At 46.8% G+C, this 27,086-nt stretch overlaps 1 protein-coding gene across 1 annotated transcript in view; it reads left to right on the top strand.

The window, feature by feature from the left end:
• Positions 1-27,086, top strand: part of DGLUCY (D-glutamate cyclase) — a 78,328-nt gene that overhangs the window by 13,605 nt on the left and 37,637 nt on the right. The window contains exons 2-4 of the mRNA XM_049769922.1: positions 18,111-18,241; positions 24,601-24,754; positions 26,430-26,628. Coding sequence (XP_049625879.1) covers positions 18,139-18,241; positions 24,601-24,754; positions 26,430-26,628 — 456 coding nt within the window. The 5' untranslated portion in view covers positions 18,111-18,138. The remainder of the gene's footprint in view (positions 1-18,110; positions 18,242-24,600; positions 24,755-26,429; positions 26,629-27,086) is intronic.

Genomic DNA, 27,086 nt, shown 5'->3' on the forward strand with positions numbered 1-27,086 from the left:
TTACTGCTATGTAGAAATGCAGTTGACTTTTTCATATTGACTATAACTTTCCTATAAACTTTCCTGAACTTTATTACTGACTTTTTTTTTGGAAGGGAAAACACACATGGTAGTTCTCAGGAGTTATTCCTGGCTCTGTACTCAGGAATCACTTCTGGTAGTCAGTTTTGGGGAACCCTACAGGATGCTGAAGATGGAATCTGGGTCAGCCACATGAATGCAAGCACCTTACCTACTGTACTGTCTTTACAACCCCTTTATTACTAATTTTTATTTAAAGATAATGTTGGGCATTCTTTTTTGGGTGGTGGTGGGGTCACAGCTGGCAACACTCAGGGGTTATTCTTGGCTCTGAGTTCAAAAGTCCTTCCTGGCAGGCTCGGGGGACCATATGGGAGGCCGAGATTCGAACCACTATCCGTCCTGTGTTGGCCGTGTGCAAAGCAAACACCTTACTGCTGTGCTATCACTCTGGCCTAATGATGGGTTCTATGCAGACTATCAAAAACCCTTCACATGGGACAAGAGAGGTAGCACAGCAGTAAGGCATTTGCCTTGCATGCGGCCAACCCGGGACAAATCCAATTTGATTCCTGGCATCCCATATGGTCCCGCAAGCTTGCCAGGAGCAATTTCTGAGCACAGAGCCACGAGTTAACCCTGTGCATCACTGGGTATGGCCCTAAAACCAATCAATTAATAAATAAACTGCTAGAAAAAATGCACATTTCCCCCCTCCTGTCTTATATAATTTCAACCTATTGTTATTTCTACAACCAGACCAGCCCTTACAGTTATGGTTGCAAGATTCCCTTCAGCAATCACCATCTTGAATCCTTGGACAAATGGAGGTTAATTACTTACAGGATCTGAAACCACACTTGGTCCACTGACAAGTATTAGGTAGAGAGCAGGCATGGGCCAGGGGTCTCTCTATTATCTGGAGGTCAAGGGTGGGACATTTATAGTTTCATGGGTTTACTCTGCTCATAAGGGAGGGCACTTAAATTGTGGGAAAAAGAGACAAAAGAAGGAAAAAGGAAAGATACAACTTGATCCCAGATCCCAGTTATCTCAGTCAAGCAGGATCTGTAAAACAAAGGCTCCTAAGTTGGTGGGGTCAGTGGGCGCTTATCTAGCCAGACTGGCCATGTGTGGATCGGCGTTCTTTGAAGTCTATGCCCACTTTGGGACTGCCTTTGCCTCTGCCTTGAATCAGGCCCTTGCACTGCTCTGAGCTCACAATGCACCTTCCTTTCCAATTTGTATGTGTTGATCTTGAGTTTATTTTGCTGGCTTGACTCTACAGTCTACTCTAAAGTGATCATTCGACTTCTCAAGCTTTGTTCCATCCTGTCAACATGCCTGCACTATTGATGGGGTTGACTTTGCTGTTTGTTTAGTTGTTTGTTTTTTCACTTTTTATGTGAAACGTTCTTTCTCCAATTTCAGTTCACATTCATTGAAAGATTTTTTAACCACTCATAGATGTCAAATGTTATTGAATATTCAAACATTCAAACATTTATTGAGATAGTCTTTTTTTGATCCTAAAAGTGGCAATAGGATAAATAATATATTGACTGATGTTCTAGTATGAGACCAGCCTTGGATTTTTGGCATCAGTTTAACTTAGTTCTAATAGATCATGAATTTTGTCATTTGCAAGGATCATCTGTTTGTGTGTTGAGATGGTCTTCACTTTCTTTCTTTTCTTTTCTTTTTGTTTTTTTGTTTTTGTTTTTGTTTTTGTTTTATTGGGTCACACCCAGAAGCGCTCAGGGGCCACTCCTGGCTCTTATGTTCAGAAATCACTCCTGGCAGGCTCGGGGACCATATGGGATGCCGGAATTTGAACCACTGTCCTTCTGCATGCAAGGCAAACACCCTAATTCATGCTATCTGTCTGGCCCCTATCTGTCACTTTTTTTTCCTTTTTTAAAATTTGTTTTTATTTAAACCACTGTTATTTGCAAACTTATTCATAGTTGAGTTTTAGACATACAATGCATCAAGACCAGTTCCACAACCAGTACCAGCCTTCCTCCACCAATATTTTCAGAGTCCATCCCATGTCACCACCCCTAACCCAATCTGTTATTATATTAATGAGCACCTCTGTAAAGTTGGTTTTTAAGTTTGGGTCCCCTAATTTTATTTTTATTTACTTTGGCGTGGATAATTAGTTCTGTCCCTTTTTAACACCACTGATGAGCTTAAGATCTCTTAGCCCCTGTCTCTCAACATTTTATATGTATATTTCACCTTCCTCTCTCAATTTCTTTCCTTCTCTTCACTGTATTCTGGGCCTAGGGTATACTTGACAACTCCATTTATGAAGAAATGTCATCACACTTATTAATGCACTGTCACTTTTTTGTCTTGTTCATGTTCTGTTGTGGGACAAAGGCTTTTCCCTGATGATATGAACCTTTCTAGTTCTGAAATAATGTTATCAGCCTAAATAAGAATGGTAGATTCATGTCACTTGCGATGACTGACTTGGCAACACCGCTGTAGCACATGACGACATGTGTCTTGATGGGGGACGGATTGAAATAATCTTCATTGTAGAGACAATTTATTGGTCAGCTATTGAGTGGCCTAGATGAATCAACAAACTAGTGACAGTGAGAAAGTTGTGTCTGTTACTGGTTATGCATCATGAGTCTCCAGAGAGCCAATAGGAAAAAGACAAACAGAAGGATTTGTTGAGGACAGCTTGGGTTTATCCATAGAGCTAAGCCTGTAGACATAGATATATTATTAAGAAATTGATTCCCATTCAAGAGGCAAGGTCTCCTATAGAAAGTCAAGGGGCATCTGGAGAGTCAGAGAAAGAAACTAGCTTTGCAGTGGCAATTCAAGTAGAGGCCCCTAGAGCCAGGAGCACCCATGGCAGGAGTCCCCATTGGAGACCAGGAAAATATAAGTGTATCAGTCAGTTCAGACAGCCCAGAAAGAACCATCCTTCTTGTTGCTTCTTAGTATTCTGCTCAGGTCCTTGAGTAATTGAAGGGGATTGAGGACAGTCATTGCTTTTTCACTTAATCAACTGATTCCTGGCTCTCCTCTCATCAAAAATACCTTCCTAAACACCCAGAAGCCACATTTTATCAACTATCTGATTCCCTATAATTCCACAAGTTGCCATAGAAAATGAACTCCACACTGTGAAATGCTCTTTGTCCACCATTTGGATGCCTATTCAGAAACAGAAAAAAACCCTTCCAAGCTTACTGGCCATACAAAGTAGTTCACTAAACCTTGACTTAGACTGTTCCTTGATGTCACTTATGGAGTTTTGCTTGTTTGTTTTGTTTTGATGTTTTGTGATGTTTAGGATTACTTCTGTATCTGTAATCAGGAATCACTCCTGGCTCAGTGCTCATGGGACTGCATGGGATTGAGATTGAACTTGGGTCAGCTATATGCAAGGCAAGTGCCCTGCCCACTGTATCACTCTTGCCCTGTGATGTAGCTCATGAAGTTTTGTTACTTCTGACAACCACAACATAGTACTGTTGATTATTTGGGGGGGGCACACTGGGTGGTGCTCAGGAGTTACTCCTGGCTCTGCACTCAGAGCTAGCTCCTGGCAGGCTCAGAGGACCATATGGGATGCTGGGGATTGAACCCTGGCCCATCCCAGGTTGGCTGCATGCAAGGCAAATACCCTACCGCTGTGCTATCTCACCGACACAGTCCTGTTGATTTTTTTAAAGTGAAGAATCTATAGAAGCACACACCAACTAGATAGCTGCCACCACAGTTAACCCACACCTTCACTCTCAGATGTTTTTGTCTGGAAATACTACCACCTTGGAATTTACCAAACAAGTGCCCTTGTGATAACTGGCAGACTGTTGGCCCTTGCTGCCATCTCCTGGCTGGCATCATGGAAAGCCAAGCCTGGCCCCTGGCAGAGTGTCCCTACTTTTCCTTCAGACCTGGCTGCTAGTCTATAGACTCATCAAAATTTGTCCCAGTAGAAAATATTAGCAGAGAGTCCCAAGGTCTAAATTTATCCTTGTCCCAAGGTCTCTAAATTTACTTCTTGTAGGGTCCTAAGTCTTTTTTTATTTCAGGTATTCTATAAAAAGGATTACAAACAGATAATGCATGTTAGCTATATCCAAACCCCACTGAACTTCTTCCTTATAAAATCTGAGCTCCCATTCCTCAGCTGTTCAGTATTCCCTTTCCTCAGCTAGTCAGAGACCCAGGCAAGTTAGACACTCTGCCTAAACCCCACAAGTAGTAGATAGTAGAACTAAAATATAGATGACTGTCCTTTGGCTGACTCTACTTATTTGAACATGGGGGTGGGCGAGTTTAGGGCCTCTCCTGAAAGTGCTTGGGGCTAACCCCAGTCTCTTCTAGAGATGCTCAAAGAACCATTGAGTGCCAGAGATCAAACCAGAATCGACCATATGTAAGACAAAATGCCTTCCTCCAATATTCTCTCTCTTCTCTTCTCTCTCCTCTCTCTCTAACCTGGATTTTAATCATTTGTATGAAGTGCCACTTAGTGGGAAATGTATGGAACCAGAATTCACATCTTTTTGTTTTGTTTTGTTTGTTTTGTTTTGTTGTGCTACACCCAACAGTGCTCAGGGGTTACTTCTGGCTCTGTGCTCAGAAATTACTCCTGGCAAGCTCACAGCACCATATGAGATGCTGGGGCTCGAACCTGGGTCAGCTGTGTGCAAGGCCCTACCCACTGTGCTGTAGCTCCAGCCCCAAGAATTCACATCTTTGGCAACGCCTCCTCCAGGCTGATGCTTTGAGTTCTTGCTTGGAAATCTCTGCCACTCGTCAATAGCAATGAAGCCATTTCCCACAGGATATAACTGTGTAACCACAGATACCCCATTTGTGATGGAACCATGACTAGACTGTCCTCCATCTTCAGAGTCAGGGGAGATTGGATAAAGGGGATAAAGTGTTCTGGGATTCTAAGCTTTTCTTGACCCCAGCTTCCCCAACCCAGTCCCCACCTAAGCTCCAGAAAAATACAGTTTCATCAAATTTACCTAGAGAGGTGCATCTTGATTACAAATGTACCACAAGCTACTCTGCAATTCTGTTTACTTTCTTTATTAAGGTATATCAGGCAGGGCTCCAGCTGTCAGAGCTGGAACTGTTCAAGATTTGCCAGGCAAAATCTACAGGAAAAAGGCTCAGCTGCCATCAGAACACATAGAATTTGCAGCAAAGCAAAGCAGCCTGGCCTTGTACTGCTCTCTGGTGCACCCATTTTTTCCAGTCTTAAAAAATCTCTGGCAAAGAGTTGGTCAGATGCTTTTTCCAATCTGTCCTTTTCCCATGTTTTTCTGAACTTCTGTGACTCTCTTTGGCTCCTTGCAGGCTTGGTCATCCTCCAGGTGGCAGGGAAAGGATTTATGACTGTCACAGCCAGCCACTGACCTGTGCCTGACAAAGGTGAAGCGAAGGAAGGGGAAAGAGCAGAGTCAGGCCAGGCCTTGGGTTGGGAGTTCAACAGATAGAATAGCTATGCTGGGGTCCTAGCTTCCATGGACAAGGAGGGACAAGGAGCCCAAGTAGATGCAGCTGCTTACCCAGGAGTGCCTGCATAGTGAGGAGGGCTGACATTGGAGCAGGGTTTTAGCTCTTTCCATAAAGCCAGGACAAAGGGCACTGTCCCCTGTATTTTTCTCCTCAAGAGAAAGCTGCAGTTTTAGTCCAAACAGGATCCACTCCCGGCCCTGGGAAAAGCCCACTTGTCTTTGGGTCCAACAACAACAAACAATACAATGAACCATTTTCCAATAACAAGATTATGTGTGTTAACTACTTAGCCCCTGGCCTGATGCTCTTTTAAGAAACTCATAGATCTCCAGGCATAGTCAGACGCCTGGGCCAAGGCAAGAATTCTTGGGTAATAAGCATGTCTTATAGGAACTACAGTGTATGGTAATAGTGGGAAGGAGAATTAGCCTTGCACTGGTTTCAACTTGCCATATCTCTGAATTGAGAATTTAATATTTAGAAATAGAAATCAAAGTTTATTAATGAGTCCAGAGAGATAGCTCTGGGGGTTGGAATGCATGCTTTGAATGTAGAATATATTTAGCACTATAGGGCCCCTCAAACACCACTGAGGGTGGCCTCCAGGTAATAAGACAGAAGTAGTCCTGAGCTTGCAGGGTGTGTCCCCCAAACAAAAACAGAAAAGCAAACCAACCCCCCCAAGTCTTATTTCTAGGATATATACACATAGCACCTCTGCGTTTAGTTGAAATCTTACTAGATACCCTAGAGATTGAGGACCTCATTCTCCTTCTGGAGGAAATGGAGTCAAGTTGGTTTGCCTTTATTATTAGAATTGAATACATGTTTAAAATATCATGTTTGTGGTAGTGGTATTGGGGACCACACTGGCTGTGGGCTAGAGAGTGCAAAGAATTGCATTGAGTGATGTGGGCAGGGGTAAGGACTGAACTCTGAGGCCTCACACATATATGTGTGAGCTGCTCAACATCTGAGCAACTGGGCCTCCAGGCTTGGATTTTTGTTTTGATTTGGTTTGGTTTTTTTTGTGGGGTTTTTATTTGTTTGTATATTTTTTTTTTGTTTGTTTGTTTTTAAAGACTTTGGGCTCCTCTCAGCAGTACTCAGGGTCTATTCCTGGCTGGACTCAGGGATCACTTCTAGTGATGCTCAGGGACTAAGTGAGATGCAAGACTTTGAACTAGAATATGTCAAGTGCACACCAGTACTATCTCTTTACTATCTCTGTACTATCTGTTTAGACTACTGCTTAAAAATAATAATAACTGGGCCTAAGCAATAGTATATTGGGCATGGTGCTTGCCTACCTGGGTTCAATCCCTGTCATCCCATATGAACCCCTGTTCCCTGAATGCAGAACCAAAAGTAAGCCCTTAACACCTCCAGTTGTGGGTCAAAAACAAATAATCATAAAACACCATAACTTTTAGGGAGGGGTTAGCACTTTATTTTATTTATTTGTGGAGGTTTGTTTATAGTTGGGGGCACGTTCATCAGTGCTGAGAAACTACTCCGAGCAAATTGCTTGGGAGTCTGTGCAGTGCTGAGGATCAAACCTGGACCTCCCACTTACAATGCATGTGCACTAACCCTCCAAGCAAGCTCCCAGACCAGAGGACCAAGAGGAAAATAGAATCAAGTATTTGAACTGGATTTTGAGGGTTTACTCTGAGTTGATGAGATCCTAAAACTAGAAGAGAAGATGATATTGTGGATACATCTAAGTTTGATGCTCCCCCAAATTTAAGCAAATGGGTTTGGAATTGCACAGGACAAAGATGTTCCAAGGGAGATAGCTTGATCTCTGTGTTCATGCCACGGTTCTAACTACAGCTCTTGGCAGTGCTTATTCTCTCTGCCTATTTGGGTGCATGTTGCCTCTGGGATTCCATCATGGCAGGGCAGGACTCGCTTATTGGGCCCCTGATGACCTCTGACCCCCATTCTCAGGAAGAGGTCTAGAATCTCTCTGATTGGTCCAACCTTGACCACATGAACCAATCTCCGCATGCAGGAGGAGGAGATGCTAGGCTTGGCTTAGCTCTAGTCTGACACTAGACGCACTGTCTCCCACAATTGGACACTTGGGTACCACTGGCTGGAGGTGAATTTAGGCCAGAAGACAGCTACAAGGCCAATCACTGGAAACTGCTTTTATAAAACAAAAATGGCTGCAGAAAGCTGTGCATGAGAGTGTACCCATGGACCTGGCTGGCAGAACTGAGCCTTCTGGAGCACAGGGGGTTGGAGGGAATAGTGCGGTGGACATAGAGAGGTCCCCTGGGCTTGGGGCCTTGAGAGCTGCAGTTTTACTGCAGCATTTACAGTACAACCTGCAAATGCAGGATAAAGGCCTGTTTCCTTCTATTGTGAAGACAAGTCCCTCGTTCACAAAACAGGACTCAGCTCTACCGAGCCAAGGCAATATTCCAAGTGGGGGGTCATAGAAGGGAGGCCCCACAGCGTGCTGGCTCTGTGTGACAGGAAGCGTCACCCCGCTTCACAGAGTAGGAGGGGCAGGGAAGTCCAGTGGCCTTTGTGGAAGGACTCTCAACTGACACCATGGGACACGGGAGCCCCTCTGGGCTTCTTGGATCCAAAGCCCACTGTGGGAACCACATGCCACCTGTCAGGAGTGTTGGGCCAAGTACCCGAAAATTCCCCCACAGGGATCCCCACTTCAGAGTTTATCTTCAGTCTATGGCATAGACCACGCCGCATGCCTAAGAACACGGAGAAGAGTGGGAATCTAGGGTAGCTCGTGAATGAGGGAAAGCAGAAAGCCAGGCTAGGAGAAGCTGAGCTTTCTTCTCCTCACCCCTGAGGGGTAAGGGGGGTCCACCCGATGGTGTTAAACTGAAAAGGTGGAAACCGCTTAGTCCAAGATGCTGGGATTGTGCAGATTGCAGACTTAGTAAGAGCCTTGTGCCTTATTCCAAGTGGCATGTGTGTGTGTGTGTGTGTGTGTGTGTCTGTCTGTCTGTCTGTCTGTCTGTCTGTCTGCCTGCCTGCCTGCCTGCCAGTTTTCTCATCTCTGTCGTACAGTACAGTAAATGGAACCTCTTGGAGGCTCCACTATCCAGGCTGACACTGAGCTTTAGTGTGATTCCAGAGCCTGACTAGCCCTGCTATGAGCTGAGAGTCCGCAGGTGGAGTTATGACTTAGGAAGAACCCATAGAGCAGCTCTTGGGCCCTGAATTCCACTTCCTGCTTGTTCTCACTTATGCCCTACTTTGCTGAAATCCAGAGGGTCCTTCTCCTTGCACATCCCCTCCCTCCCCACAAACACTTCCTCATAATGTCACCCTCTTCCAGTCCCAGAGATCTACTTTTCCTCAGAATGTTCTGCCTGTAGCAGGCAGAGCTCATAGAACCTCCTGGAGCACCAGGACATTGGGGAGAAGCCTTGTCTTCGTGGCTTTGCTTTCATTTGGGGGCCATATCCAAGATTGCTGAGGACTCACTCTTGGCTCTGTGCTCAGGGAACCCTCCCAGGTGCCAGGAAAAGAGCCATGAGACATTCAAGACAAATGCCTTCCCCGTCGTACTCTCGCTTCAACCCAAGGCTAGTCCGCTATCAGGCCATGGTCACCAGATGTGGGCCAGGCCTGGAGAAGGGCCACGTGCCAATCTAAAGGTGCCACGGCAGCTGGCACAGAAGGTGACAGTGGGGAAGTAGGCTGCCCCTCCCCCATTTTTTCATGTTCTGTTTTTAGCCTGTTTTTCAGAGCAAGTAGGTGCCATGGTGATAGGTACCATAGAAATAGATGGAGCCTGCCACCCGGCATGGTACTGCCAGCTGTTCCCATGGAGACGGGCTTCCGTGCTGGGGAGCCCCAAGTGTTAGTGTTATACTGTGGCTCAAGGCAAGACCCCTGAGGCCCCCAGACCTGTCCACTGTGTAGCCACAGGAGAAGTCACACCTGTCAGAGGAACCCTGAGGTTTCTTTCTTGCTGTGCTGGTTTCACATGAGATCCTTGTTGGGGATATCAAGGGCATCCTCAAATCTGTCTCTCTGAGTTCTCTTAGGGACCCCTGGAGTTTGTCCAGTATAGGGCTCAAAAGAGCCAGCAGTGGGCTCTGCTGCCCCTCCAGCATTCCTGCCCACCCTCACCGAACCCTGTTTCTACCTCACTGGTGGACATCTGGCTGGAGTGGCAAGGGGAAGAGCATAGCTGTTGGGGCCAGGCGGTGGCGCTAGAGGTAAGGTGCCTGCCTTGCCTGCGCTAGCCTTGGATGGACCGCAGTTCGATCCCCCGGTGTCCCATATGGTCCCCCAAGCCAGGAGCGACTTCTGAGCGCATAGCCTGAGCATACCTGAGCATCACCGGGGGTGGCCCAAAAACCAAAAAAAAAAAAAAAAAAAAGCAGAGCTGTTGAGTCAAGATCAGTAGGTAGACCTTGAAGGGCTAATCTGAGGTGAGCTTCAGAGAAGCTTGACCAGAACATAAAGCCAGGAGGGCATCACTGTATCTGAAGCCAGTTACTGCTCAGTGAACCCTGAGGCAGAACAAACGGGCCCGTCCCCAGTATTCTGGATAGTTCTAATGAACCCTTGTCCAGGCCTGACATGCACTCCTCCACTACCTTATTTGGCCTAGTTGTTGAGAAGAACAGACGTGATCCCGTCTCAGCTTCGCTCGTTTGGATTTGCACCAGTTTTTGTATATCTGTGTTCTGCAAGAAGGGTTGAGTGTGGATGTGAGTGTGTGTGATTGCAAGTATGTGTAGATGTAAATATATGAGTATAAATGTATGTCTGAGTGTGTGTATATTATGCATGAGCACATGCATGGACCCTTAAGCCTGCCATAAAGAGCAGGGGGCTATCCCAGATATTAAGGTGTCTTTCATGCCCAGACCTGACTTTGAACCTGGAACAATGTGGCCCCATGGGCACAACCAGGCATAGCCCTAGAGGCTCCTGAGCACTGCAAGTGTGACTCTGGTGGTCCCTGGTACCTTAAGGCCTAAAGAGCACCTCATCCTTGGGCCTGGGCACTGGATTGTCAGGCATGATTGACTGAGTATGGATGGAAGTGGCCTTAAGTCTCCCAGAACAGCTCAGACACAAAATAATTTGTAAAATTTGGAGTAGGGGCACACCTAGCTATGCCCAGGCTTTGTGCTTAGGGATCACTCCTGTTGGTGCTAAGAAAATAATTGTGCTGTGCCAGAGATTGAACTGGGACAGACCATATGCAAAGCAAGTGCCTTGACCGCTGTTCTGTCTGGCTCTAAAGAAAAGAAATCTACCACTTTACTATCAAGCCTAATGATACAAGAGAGGGGCAGGAGAGATGGCATGGAGGTAAGGCATTTGCCTTGCATGCAGAAAGTCTGTGGTTCAAATCCCGGCATCCCATATGGTCCCCCAACCCTGCCAGGAGTGATTTCTGAGCATAGAGCCAGGAGTAATCCCTGATCACTGCTGTGTGTGATTCAAAAACCAAAAAGAAGAAAAGGGCCGGGCGGTGGCGCTAAAGGTAAGGTGCCTGCCTTGCCTGCGCTAGCCTTGGATGGACCTCGGTTCGATCCCCCGGTGTCCCATATGGTCCCCCAAGCCAGGAGCTACTTCTGAGCACATAGCCAGGAGTAACCCCTGAGCATTACCGGGTGTGGCCCAAAAATAAAAAAAAAAAAAAAAAAAGAAGAAGAAAAAAAGAAAGAAAAGAAAAGAATGATAGAAGAGAGTTAATTGTCAGGGCATTTCCCAGAACTTGTTCCACACATTTATGCACCCAGAGTCCCCACTTCCTGCCATGCAGAGCAGGTGTCATTCTGGACCAACGAGTGGTTCTAGATCAGAACCTTCCAATTCTAAGAATCAACTAGAGAGAGTCCATTTCACTCCTAAACCCACACTGGAGAAAGAGGGGCAGGAATCCTAATAATCTACACCACGACCAGCTCCTAAGTAACTGCCATGTCATTACAGATGAGGAAAAACTCTAGAACTAGAAGAGGCTAAAGAAATGTCTTTCCTGGTCTGCCAGTATTGATGTGCAGAGACCACAGTGTCAAGACGGGCTTTGCTGGATAGTTTGGTGGAGCTGCAGGTAGTGCTGGTCTTTTCTCTGGGTGCCCCTCCTATTACCTATCAGGTGATTCAAAGCATCAAAATCTTCACTGACATCTGATTCTGTGGGGTGTCTCCTCACTGCAGAGACTTGCTTTCACAGAGCAGGGAAGAACCTCTGTATTAAATCAGCAAACACTAAGGCACTGATTCTAAGAGTCTAGCACACATGGACCATGAAAGGTACCATAGAAAGGGCTATGAAAAAGGCCATGAAGGTTCATGGAAGGGGCCACAGAAGGGGCTGCCTCTCTCATCTAGAACTGCTTCAAGCCTTGGCGTTTTGCCATCAGGCTAGATTGCTCTATAAGTCTCCAAATTAATTTGCTTTGAAGAAAGAGGCTCTCAAAAATGCCATAACTGAAAGGAGGTTTTCACTGTTGCATTTTCCAGCATCTCTCCCATAGTTTCAGTCATAAAGTTAATGTTGGTCCCTGCACTGCAGCTACACAAAAACCCTTCCTTTCCCAAGACAAATGTCTGTCTGTGGTGGTAAAACCAGAAATCAAGCTTAGAGTTCTTTGGTCACTCATTTGAGTGAGTGATCAGACCTGTGGCATCTCTGGGCCCATCTTCTTACCCCCAATTTGCAAGGAAACATTTAATACGCCCCTTACCATTTACCATTTTTATTTAAATATTAAGTTTCTGGCGTGGACTAGGATCTAAAACATGAAATGTCTCTTCTCAACTTCTTAAGATATGACCTTGCGTGCCCCTGTCCTGTTGAACAACCATCACCCCATCCAGCTCTGGCACTTGTCCTTCCTTGACACTGAAACTTGATTCCCCATTAGATGCCAAGTTCCTGTCCCCTGTCATCTCCAGCCTGGGGTGACCACCTTTCCTGACCTGTCTCTCCGAGCTCACATGCTCCAGGTAGCTCGTGCCAGCAGATTCTTGCCATATCTGTCTGTCTCGTGATGGAATCTTCGCAGAACAGCCTTCCTTAGACCTGGGAAATATACCCTTGTACCTCTAGATCACATTTTAGTTTCTTACAATGAATTTTTCTATAGTTTATGTTTTTATTGCTTAAAAAAATAGAAGCTATTACAGACTAATTGACATTGCAAAAAACAGTACAGTCTTTTTCTTTAACTCTTTGGGAAATGCTGTCTTTTTGTCTGTTTGTTTGTTTTTGTTTTTGTGTCACACCTGGCAGCACTCAGGGGTCACTCCTGGCTCTATGCTCAGAAATTGCTCCTGGCAGACTCAGGGGATCATATGGGATGCTGGGATTTGAACTATCAACCTTCTGCACGCAAGGCAAATGCCTTACCTTTATGCTATCTCTTCAGCCCCAGAGAAAATGCTGTCTTAATGCTCTTCACCTTACAACCACTTTTCTGAGTATTTCTGACATACAAACACACCTTTTTACCTAATCAACCCAGAATCCCACACAGAGTTGAGTCCAGTGTGGTTCCTCCAAATCTATGACCATGTTTTTCTCATCCCAGGACCCAAGTTAGATCCCCACTGGCACCAATCACACTACCAAGCCTTCTTTTACTCAAAACAAAAACAATACAAAAAAGGAAAAAAGAGAAAGAAAAGAAAGTGTGTCTGAAGTTTCCTAAGGCTCCAAATTAGGATTTGCCTCTTTGGCAGAAAAACCACCACAAGAAGTCACTTTCTCTCCAGTCACGCAAGGGTGCACCATGTAGAGAATGACGGCCACCTGCTGGATAGATAGGACACCTGCCTTGCCCACAACTGACTCGGATAAGTGCCCAGCACCCTACATGGTCTCCTAATCCTCTCTTGGAGTGGTTTCTGAATGCAGAAACAAAAGTTAACCCAGGTGCAGCTAGGTGTGACCTGGAAATCAAGAAATTAAAAAGTTATGAGAGTTGGGACCAGAGAGATAGCATGGAGGTAGGGCATTTGTCTTGCATGCAGAAGGAGTGGTTCAAATCCCAGCATCCCATATAGTCCCCCAAGCCTGCCAGGAGTGATTTCTGAGCACAGAGCCAGGAGTAACCCAGTCGGGTGTAACTCAAAAACAAAAATGTTATGAGAGTGACTTTAATCAAGGGGTTCAGGAGCCCACCAGTTAAACTTTCCTTCTTTGTACCCAGTGGGCACTTTAGAGGGAGGTATTTTAACATCAAGGAAATATTCTAGTCTTCGATTTAAATTATTTCACATTCCAGATGCTTTTAGAAGTGAGTTCTGCAGCATCTCCATCATTATTTACTGTAAAACTCCAGGACTCAGTTTGACCAATGGGAATTCTTGTACTCTCTGTCCCTTCTGTCTGGCCCCTGAGATAGAACAGAAAAAAGGCACTTACCTGACATGTGGCTGCAGTACCTATAACCCTGATTCAGTCCCCAGCACCATATCCCCTGAGCATTATCAGGATCACTTCTGAGTACAGAGCCAGGAATCTCCCCAAAGCCCCTCCAGAAGTATCCCAATACTCCTCCAGAATAGACCTTGGCCATTTGGCCCCATCATTCTTTGAACACATTTATCTACATTTTCAGACCAAGATATTCCAGGGTCAGTTTCCTTCTTCTTTGCCCCAATGATGGAATTAACTATTTCTCCAAGAAGTCTGGATCCATTTTCATGGAAAAGTGATCAGTAGGGGCCGGGTGGTGGCGCTGGAGGTAAGGTGCCTGCCTTGCCTGCGCTAGCCTAGGACAGACCGCGGTTCGATTCCCTGGTGTCCCATATGGTCCCCCAAGAAGCCAGGAGCAACTTCTGAGTGCATAGCCAGGAGTAACCCCTGAGCGTCACAGGGTGTGGCCCAAAAACCAAAAAAAAAAAAAAAAAAAAATAAGAGGCATAAGTAAGAATAATTACTTTTGGGGCCGGAGAGATAGCATGGAGGTAAGGTGTTTGCCTTTCATGCAGAAGGTCCGTGGTTCAAATCCTGGCGTCCCATATGGTCCCCCGTGCCTGCCAGGAGCGATTTCTGAGCATAGAGCCAGGAGTAACCTCTGAGCACTGCCGGGTGTGACCCAAAAACCAAAAAAAAAAAAAAAAAAAAAAAAAAAAAAAGAAAAGTGATCAGTAGAACCAAGATCTGATCTCTGGATGTGCTCACTTGTATGGCAAAGTGGCTTTCACAAGCAAAGCTAGACATACCACCCACCCCCACACCCACACACAAACACACACACACACAACACACACACACATACACACACACCAGGCACATTTCTTTTTTTCTTTATTTTGTTTTGGGCAACACCCAGCAATGTTCAAGCCTACTCCTACCTCTTCTCAGGAGTCTCTCCTGGTGGTGCTCCAGGGATCATATGAGAAGCCAAGAATTGAACCAGGTCAGCCATTTGAAGGCAAGCACCCTCCCCCACTGTACTATAGCTTTGGGTCCTTGGGCATTTTTCTCTTTTTTATTTATTATTTATTTATTTTCTGGTGGGGGCTTGTCTGACAATGCTGAATGGTTGCTCCTGGCTCTGTGCTCAGGAATCACTCCTGGCAGTGCTCAGGGAACCATATGGATGCCAGAGATTGAATCCCAGTTGATTTCAGCACACTATGTGCAAGGCAAGTGCCCACCCCACTGTACTATCAGTCTGACTCCTTGGACACATTTCTTAGGCTCTGACACCATATGGTAATTCTTATCCATGTGAAGAATAACCCCATATTTCCTGATCAGCCATGGCAGCACAGAACAAGCCACCTTGCCTGGGATTCTGACCCTTTCCCTCTGTTTGAACCTCCACCTCTCTTGGCTCTGTTGAATGACTTTAGGGTCCCCTTATTTAGGAAAGGAGGCGGGGCAGGAGAGACCAATGCTGCTTTGGTTGAAAACATTTGTTTTGTTAACAGTCCTTGGGATCTGGGGGCCATTTTATCTGACCTCTTAAACAAACACCAATTACAATTGCCAGCATTTCCCCAGCCTTGCGTCCCTTCATCTCGAGGGGAGACAAGAAGAAAATATTTCTCCCCTGAGGATACCTTCTTCCTACAGCAACATCTATTTTGCACATTTTTTCAGTTGTGTTTAGACTATCACCAGTAACTCTCTTGGCAAATATTGAGCAACTCCCACCCCCAAAGAAAGGAGTGCGTGGAGACAAGGATAAATGCAGCTTCTTCTGTTCTATCACCAAGGAGTGTGAGACTGGGGAGATGAGCCAGAGGGGTCTGCAGAAAACAGGCGTGGTGGTGGGGTCCCCTGAATTTCTCCTGCTGGGAGAGATCTGCTGTTCTTGGCTAGACTCTGAGTGTGAAGGAAATGGTCTGTGTCTTCTCCTTCATACCCACCAAGCTCACATCTTGGCATGACCAGGGAAAGGTCCTGCTGCTGCCCCTGTCTGGACCTTATGGACTTGGACCTTGGAGAGAAATGATGGGAGGTGGCTGACAAGTGTCTGGGAGGTGTGTCTTTCATTTCAGGGTCTTCTAAGCAAGTCCTCTTTTCCCCTCCAGGTGTAAGATTGTGGAACTCTTCTCTGTGTGAGGTACTAAAGCACTCTGCAGTGGCCCTAGGGACCCACACATATCTGGGACCTGGGCCTCTGCCTTAGCTGCACTTCAGGTGGTCATCATCTGGCAGATAGGCACAGAGCAATAGCAGAGTGGGTAAGCCATTTGCCTTGTATACAGCTTGATCTCTAGCATCCCATATGGTCCCTTGAGCAGTACGAGGGGTAATTTCTGAGTTCCAGAAATTACCAGGAATAACTCCTGAGCACTGCTGGGTGTGGCCCAAAACAAACAAAGTTTGTGTTCTATCTGTTTGAACTATTTGTTCAGTCCTTCCCTTTTTAAAAAAAAATATTAATTCGTGGGGCCGGAGTGATAGCGCAGAGGTAGGGCATTTGCCTTGCACATGGCTGACCCAGGACGGACTGTGGTTCGATCCCCAGAGTCCCATATGGTCCCCAAGCCAGGAGTGATTTCTGAGTGCAGAGCCAGGAGTAATCCCTGAGCATGTGGCCAAAAAAAAAAATCATTTTTTGCATCGAAGATCAAGCCTAGACCCTCATTTTTTTTTCTTGTTTTTGTTTTTGGGTCACACCTAGTGGTGCTCAGGGGTTACTCCTGGCTCTGTGCTCAGAAATCACTCCTGCCAGGCTCTGGGGACCATATGGGAAGCTGGGAATCAAACCGGGGTCCTTCCTGGGTTGGCCGTATGCAAGGCAAGTGCCCTACCACTGTGCTATAGCTCTGGCCCCTTGTTGTTTTTGTTGTTGTTGAAGCACTTGCTTTACATACAATAAATCAGATTCAATCACAGGTAATACATGGACACCTCCCTCGAGCAATGACCCTTAAGCACAGAATTGAGAGTAGCTCTGAGCTCTACCTGGAATGGTCTCCAAGCAGACAGACAGACAAACAAACAAAAGGAACAAAATTTCTACCTTTTAAGTATATGAGCTCAAGTAACCGAAGTTATACTAACAGAAAATTCTATTTTATCTGAGAGGGCATGTGGCTTTGATTCACTTGTTCATTTTATTCATTTGTTCCTATTTTTTTCCTGTGGTGTGCAGGACTGTGATGAGGCCTAAGAGGTGGTCTTGACCTCTAGGTACTTGGAGTCTTCCCAGGAGTGTGAAAAGGGGTTCAGAGTCAAAGTCAATGGCTAAAAGCCCACTGTAGGGAAAGAAATGCCAGCAGTGTGCAGGTGGAAGATTCTCAAAAGGCCTAAGGTGGGCAGGGAGAAACCGGAGGAGAGCATAAGCATTAGGGATTTTTTTTTGGGGGGGTCACACCCAGCAGCGTTCAGGAATTACTCCTGGCTCTACACTCATAAATCATTCCTGGCAGGCTCGGGGGACCATATGGGATGCCGGGATTTGAACCACTGTCCTTCTGCATGCAAGGCAAATGCCTTACCTCCATGCTTTCTCTCTGGCCCCAGGGATTTTTTTCTAACTTATAATTTTTTGGGGGGACAACCCAGCAGTTATTAGGGCTTACTCCTAGTTCTGCATTCAAGGATCACTTCTGACAAACTTAGGGGACCATTTAGGATGGTGGGTATCTAACCCGGTCAGCCATGTGCAAGGCAAGTGGTCCTGCATTAGGAATTTCTCTTTAGAAATAGAGAGAGAGAGGCTGGAGTGGTAGCACAGCTTTGCTTTGCACGTGGCTGATGCAGGTTAAATCTCCAGCATCCCATATAGTTCTGAGCCACCAGGAGCGATTCTTCAATGCAGAGCCAGGAGTAACCCCTAAGCATTGCTCAATGTGCCCCCACCCACCCCCCAAAAAAAACATGAAAAAACACAGACAGAAAAACTAGGAATGCCACTCAGATGTCAGGCACATTCCTTGCATGTATGAACCCTGGGTTCAATTCCTGGCATCAAGTAAAAAGGGAAACACAAAGAAATGGAGGTACAAGATCTGGAGGCAGGGCTGAAACCTTGTGCCAAGGATTCCCACTTTGGGGCAGAACCAGAACCTCCTGGAAGGGCACTAGTATCTCCTTTTGACTCTGCCCTCTCAGCTCACTGTGCTCTCAGTGGTGTCCTCTGTTCCTTCCCCAGATTCTTGCACCCGCCAGAGCATGGCACGATGCCCCTCATGCGGCCCCTCGGATCTCGCTTCTCCTCCGCCCTACGATGCTTGATTCTAGGAAAGACACCAAACTTCAGGAACCTACCCCACATGGCTGGCGGTGAGTGGACACACGTGTTCAAATGCAAATTATGACACCCCCCCAAAAAATGTCAGCTTTTGGAGTACCAAGGGAGCCCTGGGACCTGGAGCTTTTGCAGTGAGGAAGATTGGCGCCATCACTACTTGGTTTCCCAAGGATGACATCAGAGCCTCATGGCTCTGATATCACCAGCTCTGTGGGGTTGTCACAATTTCCAAGGGAGAATGATGCATGGCCTCCAACTGGGAAACAGGAAGTGTCCCCAGATCACTCTTCATTTTATTTTTTTTAGGGGGGTTATTTTTTTAATTTTGGTTTTGGGGGGGTTTCTGGGGAGTGATATATTCCTGGCAATACTCAGGGTTACTTCTGACTCTGCACTTAGGAATCATTCCTGGTGGTACTCAGTGGACCCTATGGAGTGCTGGAGATTGAACCTTGGTCAGCCATGTGCAAAGCAAGTGCCTTACACTCTGTGCTTTCTTTTTATATTATTTATTTATTTATTTTGGTTTTGGGGTCATACCCGGCAGCGCTCAGGATTACTTGGCTCTGTGCTCAGAAATCGCTCCTGGCAGGCACCTTATGGGATGCAAGGATTCGAACCACTATTGATCCTGGGTCAGCCACTTGCAAGGCAAATGCCCTACCATTGTGCTATCTCTCCAGCTCCCACTCTGTGCTTTCTATATGGCCCCTCTCCATTTTATTTTGACAGAGATCAAGCCTCCCTGTCTCAGATGGGTCTTATTTCCTGGGTGGTCTCCCTATTGTCTCTCTACAAAAGAAAGAAGAAAAAAATAGATAACCAACTTATCCCTCCCTGGAAAATGCCCCAGCAAAATTTCACAACGAAAAGTAAAAAAATGCCTTTCTGGCTAAGTGGAATGCTCCACAGGGACTGTGGACTCCCAGTCCCAGCAGGCCCACATTTATCTATTGTGCCCAAAAAAAGAGGCACCTTTAATTCCCTGGTGGCTTGAACCAAATTGAACCTAATTCTAGATGAATGTGCATAGTTCTTGTCATGGAGACTGGACCAAGCTGTCTGCAGGACTGGACTATTCCAGAAAGGTCCTTCCTCTGGAACCACCTCTGAAATTCTCCTTCTAGGCCCCTGTTGTGATTGTCAAACTTCATACAGGGGCCTCAGATGTAGATCAGTGGTCAGTGCATACTTGGCAGGTATGAACTCTAGATTCTACTACCCCTAAGCACCACCTCCCCACCAAAAAAAAAAGGGGGGACCTTTATATGGACTTTGCCAGAGAATATTCCAAGGTCCCCAATATACCAGCAAATTCAAGCCTCTGTTCCCCTTTCATCTATCTCCTAACCAACTAAGCAAGGCTCAAGGCCCAGTGAGATAAATGGGGGTAGGGATTGTAGTCACAGTGAAGCTTGTTAACAGAAACCCCAGGCTAAAAATTAGCCAACTCCCAGGAACACTGTGGGGACACAGGAGGTATCACAAACACCAACTTAACCCCAGCTCACCCCCTGTTTGCCAGCCCCTGGGGACCCCAGAGGTGGAGACAGCAAAGCCAGCTCATGGGGGAGGTTCGTTCTTGTTATAGGTGAATGGTATGTCCTGGAACCTCATCTGAAAACCGCCAGGAGCATAGCTCACTTCCAGAGACACAGATCAGAGATACACGGACTGTTCTTGTTCAGTATAACGTTAAGGAAAAAAAGAGAATGGGCATCCTTTACATTGGACCTAGAAAGACTCTGAGGACTCCGCTTTGCTTCTCTGCACAAACAGCAGGGTGGAGTCATGGATGGAGCTGAGAGACCCAGAGAGGTACATATGGTGCGCACCCACCCCCTTCCAAAATAACAAGGCCGAGTCCTCAATTCTGCATCCTATGGTAATGGGGACGAGGGTGGAAATGAACAGCGCCCATCGCAGGCCCCCTGAAGCACACTTAATTAAAAATCAAACAGAGCTGCTTTGTGTGCATAATTGCGCCCTGATTTATTGTATTAAAAATTCAATTTGCTCTTGCAATTGGCTTAGGAGGTAAGAGGGGTGTTTGGGGACTGGGAAGCCAGCCTGGGCCCAGCTGGGCCCCCTCCCTCGTCTTGGGATCTTTTTTAGAGATGAGCTGAGGGTTTTTTCAGCTTCCTTGGGCATGCAGCAGCTGGGGTGTCCAGCTTGACCTCGTTTTGCAAGTCTGTTTTGCAGCCTTAGCAGGCTCCGAGGGCTTCGGGATAATGAGTTTCAGGCAGTGATGGTGAGAAAGCGGGACCTGCTTCCTGTAGACGCTGGCGCTGCTGGGTCACATCAGCCTAAGCGCCCTCCCTGCTGTCCTATCATTTCTACCCCCTGTGTTAAGAACTTATGGAACAGGGTCGGAGAGATAGCATGGAGGTAGGGCGTTTGCCTTCCATGCAGAAGGAAGGTGATTCAAATCCCAGCATCCCATATGGTCCCCCAAGCCTGCCAGGAGTGATTTCTGAGCGTCGAGCCAGGAGCAACTCCTGAGTGCTGCTAGGTGTGACCCAAAAAACAAAAAAAAAAGGAAGGGAGGGAGGGAGGGAGGAAGAGAAAGAAAGAAAGAAAGAAAGAAAGAAAGAAAGAAAGAAAGAAAGAAAGAAAGAAAGAAAGAAAGAAAGAAAGAAAGAAAGAAAGAAAGAAAGAAAGAAAGAAAGAAAGAAAGAAAGAAAGAAAGAAAGAGAGAAAGAGAGAAAGAGAGAAAGAGAGAAAGAGAGAGAGAGAGAGAGAAGAGAAAGAAAGAAAGAAAGAAAGAAAGAAAGAAAGAAAGAAAGAAAGAAAGAAAGAAAGAAAGAAAGAAAGAAAGAAAGAAAGAAAGAAAGAAAGAAAGAAAGAAAGAAAGAAAAAGAAAGAAAGAAAGAAAAGAGAAGGAAGAGAGAGGGAAGGAAGGAAAGAAAGGAAGAAAGGAAAGAAGGAAGGAAGAGAACTTACAGAACAAATCTGGTTTCTTCCACCGGAAGGAAGGAAGGAAGGAAGGAAGGAAGGAAGGAAGGAAGGAAGGAAGGAAGGAAGGAAGGAAGGAAGGAAGGAAGGAAGGAAAGAAAGAAGAGAACTTGCAGAACAAATCTGGTTTCCGGCCCGGAGAGATAGCACAGTGGTGTTTGCCTTGCAAGCAGCCGATCCAGGACCAAAGGTGGTTGGTTCGAATCCCGGTGTCCCATATGGTCCCCCGTGCCTGCCAGGAGCTATTTCTGAGCAGACAGCCAGGAGTAACCCCTGAGCACCGCTGGGTGTGGCCCAAAAACCAAAAAAAAAAAAAAGAATAGGGATAAATGGGGCTGGGAAGGTGGCGCTAGAGGTAAGGTGTCTGCCTTGCAAGCGGACGGACCGAGGTTCGATCCCCCAATGTCCCATATGGTCCCCCCAAGCCAGGGGCGATTTCTGAGAGCATAGCCAGGAGTAACCCCTGAGCACCGCCGGGTGTGGCCCAAAAACCAAAAAAAAAAAAAAAAATCTGGTTTCTTCCACCATAGCTAAATACTTCCACATTCATGATTGGAAAGTTCTGGAGGAGGCTCAGGGACCCTTCCAGGCTCAGCACCCACAGCCCCAAGACAGTAGGACAGCAGGCACCTCTCACCCTAGATGTGTGAGCTAGGACAGTCACTTCATCCCTGAAACTTCATGCTCAGTATCTGATCCTGGTGATCACATTAGTAAATTACTAAGCACAGGGTTCTTGGAAAACATTCCTACCCATGTGGTCTTCAAAATGCCTGCTTGTTCACATCTCCTGGCACTTGGGTGATGGGCTTCTGAGGTTCTTTCTCCAAGAGTTTAGGTCTCTTTCTCTTTAAAGAGAACCGCTTGTTTTTGTTGCTTTGTTTTTGTTTTTGTTTTCCGGTTGGGTGAATTACAAAATTATTCAAGATTGGCTTTCAGGCATACAATGTTCTATTTCAAAGAAATAGTCCTTTGGGGAAAATATAATGTTTCTTCTTGTTTGTTTTTCCAGCTCTCAGTTATACAATGAAACATATTTGCTGCATGCATTTTTAAATATTGAAGAAAATTAAAATCACCCACCAAAAAATAAAGAAAAAGTCACGCTCTTGTTATGTGTTGATTCTCTGTAGATATATTTCTTCTAGTACCTTTTCTCATCAATTTTGTAAGGAGGGGCCCAGAGAGATAGCACAGCGGTGTTTGCCTTGCAAGCAGCCGATCCAGGACCTAAGGTGGTTGGTTCGAATCCCGGTGTCCCATATGGTCCCCCGTGCCTGCCAGGAGCTATTTCTGAGCAGACAGCCAGGAGTAACCCCTGAGCACTGCCAGGTGTGGCCCAAAAACAAAAAAAACAAACAAAAAAAATGTTGTAAGGAGGAGAATATGCCCAAACATGCTGTTTTGTTACCGACCATTGTTTCTTTAAAGATACATTCCTAAGGAAGGAAGGAAGGAAGGAAGGAAGGAAGGAAGGAAGGAAGGAAGGAAGGAAGGAAGGAAGGAAGGAAGGAAGGAAGGAAGGAAGGAAGGAGGGAAGGAGGGAAGGAGGGAAGGAGGGAAGGAGGGAGGAGGGAGGGAGGGAGGGAGGGAGGGAGGGAGGGAGGGAAGGAGGGAGGGAGGGAAGGAGGGAGGGAGGGAGGGAGGGAGGGAGGGAGGGAATAAAGGATATATCCTGAACACATCTATAGTCTTAGGGGGTGTGTGTGTGTGTGTGTGTGTGTGTGTGTGTGTGTGTGTGTGTGTGTGTGTGTGTGTGTGTCTTGGCCACACTGGTGATGTTCAGGAGCTATTCCCAGCTCTATGCTCGGGGCATTCCCAGCAGTGCTCAACGGACCATTGGGTTGGTAGCAGGGACTGAGCCCAGACCTCCCTTTTTACAACATGCACACAGCCCCTTCTCTCCCATCAACACCAATCCCCTTCATAACATTCTGTATATCCCTGTACTATGATCTAAAGTGCCAGGGCAGGAGTCTGCCAACTGTCTCTGCAAACCCACCTTCCTGAGTTCCCATGCAGTAGGCTCAAGGAGAAGGTTCATGAGCCCCAGCAAGATCAAGGATTCTGCCAGCCCTACCTGCTGTTGCTACTATTGTTCCAACACTCTGGGTGGGCATCTTTAAAACCTTCCACCTATAAGCAAAACCAACTCAAAATATACATGATAACATGTTAAAATCAATATGAACTCTGGGCCGGAGTGATAATATAGCAGATAGGTCACTTGCCTTGCATGCTGCATACCAAAATTTAATCTCCAGCACCCCTTATGCAGGGGTCTCAAACTCAATTTACCTGGGGGCTGCAGGAGGCAAAGTCGGGGTGATCCTTGAGTGCAAAGTCAGTGGTAAGCCTTGAACATTGGGGGGTGTGGCCCAAACAACTAAAATAAAACAAAACAAAACAATACAAAAAAAGATTCCTCTAGGGCAGGGCCACAAAATGTTGTACCTAGGGCAGGGCCACAAAATGTTGTACGGAGGGCCATTTGCGGCCCGTGGGCCTCGAGTTTGAGACCCCTGCGGTTTATGGTCTCTTTGAGCACCTCCAGGAGTGATTGGTGAGCTAGAGTGAGGTGTAAGCCCCGAGCACTGCTGGGTATGACCCCCAAACAAGCAAAAGAAATAAGTAAAAATAGATAAAACTTATATGATGGTAGGACCAGAGAGATAGCATGGAGGTAGGGTGTTTGCCTTGCATGCAGAAGGATGGTAGTTTGAATCCCGGTGTCCCATAAGGTCCCCTGATCCTGCCAGGAGTGATTTCTGAGCATAGAGCCAGGAGTAACCCCTGAATGCCAGGTGTAACCCAAAATCCAAAACAAAAAACAAAACAAAAAAAAACCTTACATGATGGTACCATTTGTGAAGACCCCAGACTGGCAGCTTCTCAGCCGCCTATCACAATTGTTTTGGGTAATATGCTATGGGCATGAGTACATATGATGGACATGAGAACAGAGAAACCACCATGGATACACAATGCATTATGGGAAACTCAAGACAATCATCTGGTTAGGGCAGGTAGAGTTCGGAACAGGTGTGAGGAATCTACAGGGTTAGAAGTCAGGGAAGGGGCTGCCTTGTGGACTGGAGACAACTGGAAGTGACCTGTGGGGCCTCTGAGTTTTTTCTCTTGGGCTCGACTGCTCAAGTGGTTAAAAGTTCATGACTAGGGGCCAGAGCAATAGCACAGCAGGTAAGGCATTTGCCTTGCATGCAACCAACCCAGGTTTGATTCTTGGCATTCCCTAGGGTCCCCTAAACCTTCTACGAACAATTTCTGAGTGCAGAGCCAGAGTAATGCCTGAGCACTGCTGGGTGTCCCAAGATTGGCCCCTGTCTTGTGCCTGTCTAGTGCCTTGGTGGAAGATAAACTCCAGGCTCTATAGACGAACAGCTGACTGTACTTCTCCCTTCTCTCACCAACCCAGGACTCCAGCCAGCCAGCCTGGTGGTTCTGCCCCAGTCTTTTGCTCCAACCTTCGAAAGGTTCTGCCAGGCCAATAGCGGTCCACTGTCCCTGCTGGGTCGGAGCCCACCAGGCAAGTGGAGGGTGCCTGCCCTGGGCACTGATCCAGCCACCAGGTAATGGCCAGGGTTCTGGGTTCAAGCTGGGGAGGGGGCAGATATGGCAGAAGTGGCTCTGGGCCTCTTTGTCCAGGCTTGGAAACCACCCCCCAGTCTGGCATATATTGCCCACTTTTGACTGTTGTAATGAGCTTCCCAAACATTCACCCTCATTCCCAAGCTGTCCCCCTCCAATCTTCATCTCACTCCCTGAGGAAAAGCCTTGGACTCATCTAGAACGTCCAGCTCTAGAGAGATTCCCACTGGCACTGCCAACTCTGCTTTATCACCCAAACCAGACACTTTCTGCCCCAGATGTAGATTATAAAATCTCTGCATTCCTAACTCATAGAATCAGGCTTTGCCAGTTCTGGGCCTGTGATTCTTCTAGACTCTGAAACGTGTGAACTGGCCCACTCAGGATTCTGCTCTAGACCAACCCTACCATGAGCCACGAAACTCCATCCCCACTATGGCTCACATCACTCCCACCTAGACTCCTGGAACATGATTCCACTTGTCATGATTCCACTGCCCATACACATCTCCACTTGTCTGCCCACTGAAGTCACTTTTCTAAAGCTCCATTCAGTCATGTGATTCTCCCAGGTAAAATCCATCAATGATGCTCAGCAACTTGACTGTAGTCTGAGGCCAAGACCCATAATGACCTGGACTCAGTGCCTCTCTCTACCTCAGCACTCCAGCCATCCCCAACTTCTCCCAGAAAGCACTACTGTATCCCTACAACCACCCATGACAGAGTGTTTCAAAAGCCCTCCAGAATCCAAAAGTCAGCTGTGTCAGCTACTTCCTCAACCTCCCTTACTGCTTAGAATGGATCTTCCTGTGATCCCACAATCCCCACAGTCTCCATGCTCTTCACCAACAATGTTTTAGGCCTAGGCTGAGTCCTCCACGGCCCTTTCATGCCTGATGAAAGGGAATAAATTTCTGTTTTCTCTCCGTCTCTCCTCTACCCACACTGTTAGCACTCAAGGTTCTGTTTCACAGACAGAACAGGGTTCTGTTTTCAAAGCAGTCTCACCTGCCAAGAGAGGATATGAGCTTTGTAGGGGTCATGGTCTATCCTGCCACAGCTGTCCCCTCACCTGCCAGATATGGAGGAGAGGCTCAGCAAGATGATTTAGGAGTTAATGAAAACTAGGCTCGTCACTAAAGATGTCAGCTTGTCAGAAGAGTTTCTTGAAGGATATACAGTCCTGCTATGTCCTCTGTTCCCTCTGGTACTATCATGACAGCAGAGAGGTGCCGTGGTTTGAATTTTCAGGTCACACTCAGTGGTGTGGAGTGATTTACTCCTGGCTCACTGCTCTGGGTGGTGCTTGAAGGAATAGGCAGTAGCAGGGATGGAATCTGGGGCTCCTGCATGTTCATCAGCTCATTGTACCATCTCCAAGCCCTAGCATTATGGTTGTCTTGCCTGTTTCCTTGGGGTACTGCCCAGTACACACATATGCTGATTTAGTAGCACCCAGTATGCCCACAGCTCCTCCACCAGGGATATGAGGCTGCCAGCAAGGCCTGTGTGCAGAGCCACATTCTCCTGGAGATGCCTAGCATGTCACCCCCCAGACATCTTATCCTCTCTCCCTGGTCTTTTCCCAAAACATGCAGGGTCAATGTATTGTGTGGGGCCTGGGGATTCTGTGAACTCTCTTTGTGTCCCCAGGAATGGCCGTCCCCAGTTCTGGAAATACGAGTCGGGCACCTACACAGGTAGCGTGACCTCCCTGGAGGAGAACTCAGAGGCACTGAAGGACATGGTGATCTTTGTCCTGAACTGCAGCTACACCCCCGAAAGCACCTTGGAGAAGGCCGGTCTCCCCTGCAGAAGCCCAGTGGGTGGCAGCCTCGCAGGTGCCTACAAGGTAGGAAGGCAGCACCCCAACCCCACAGAAGAAGCCTGGGAAAAGGGTTTCACTTGGCTTTTCCATGGCAGCGAGAAAGGATTTCAGCCTTAGAGATGTTATGACCATTTCTGCCTGTGCCTCACAGGACAAGCCACTATCCTCTCTGATCTCTTCTTGTGTGCCAGTAGCTGCTCTCTGCCCCTCTCTGGCACCCTGTGCATACCCAGTGTGGCCTGGACAGTAAGCCAGCTGTTGACCTGGAGCTGTGTGGGGCTGTGGACCAAATATATCTGCCATTTGTATGGTTACTTTATTTTCATTGATTTACTTTTGGATTTGGGGCAAGTGGCCCAATCTACTGCAGGGAGTGCCAGCAGTGCTCAGGGTTTCTTCCTGGCTCTGTGGTGAGAGGTCAATCTTTGCAGTGCTCAATATTTCTGTGTGGTACCAGGATTCAAAACAAGGTTGACCATGCC

Source organism: Suncus etruscus, chromosome 3 (assembly GCF_024139225.1).
Source record: "Suncus etruscus isolate mSunEtr1 chromosome 3, mSunEtr1.pri.cur, whole genome shotgun sequence".
Classification (NCBI taxonomy): Eukaryota; Metazoa; Chordata; class Mammalia; order Eulipotyphla; family Soricidae; genus Suncus; species Suncus etruscus.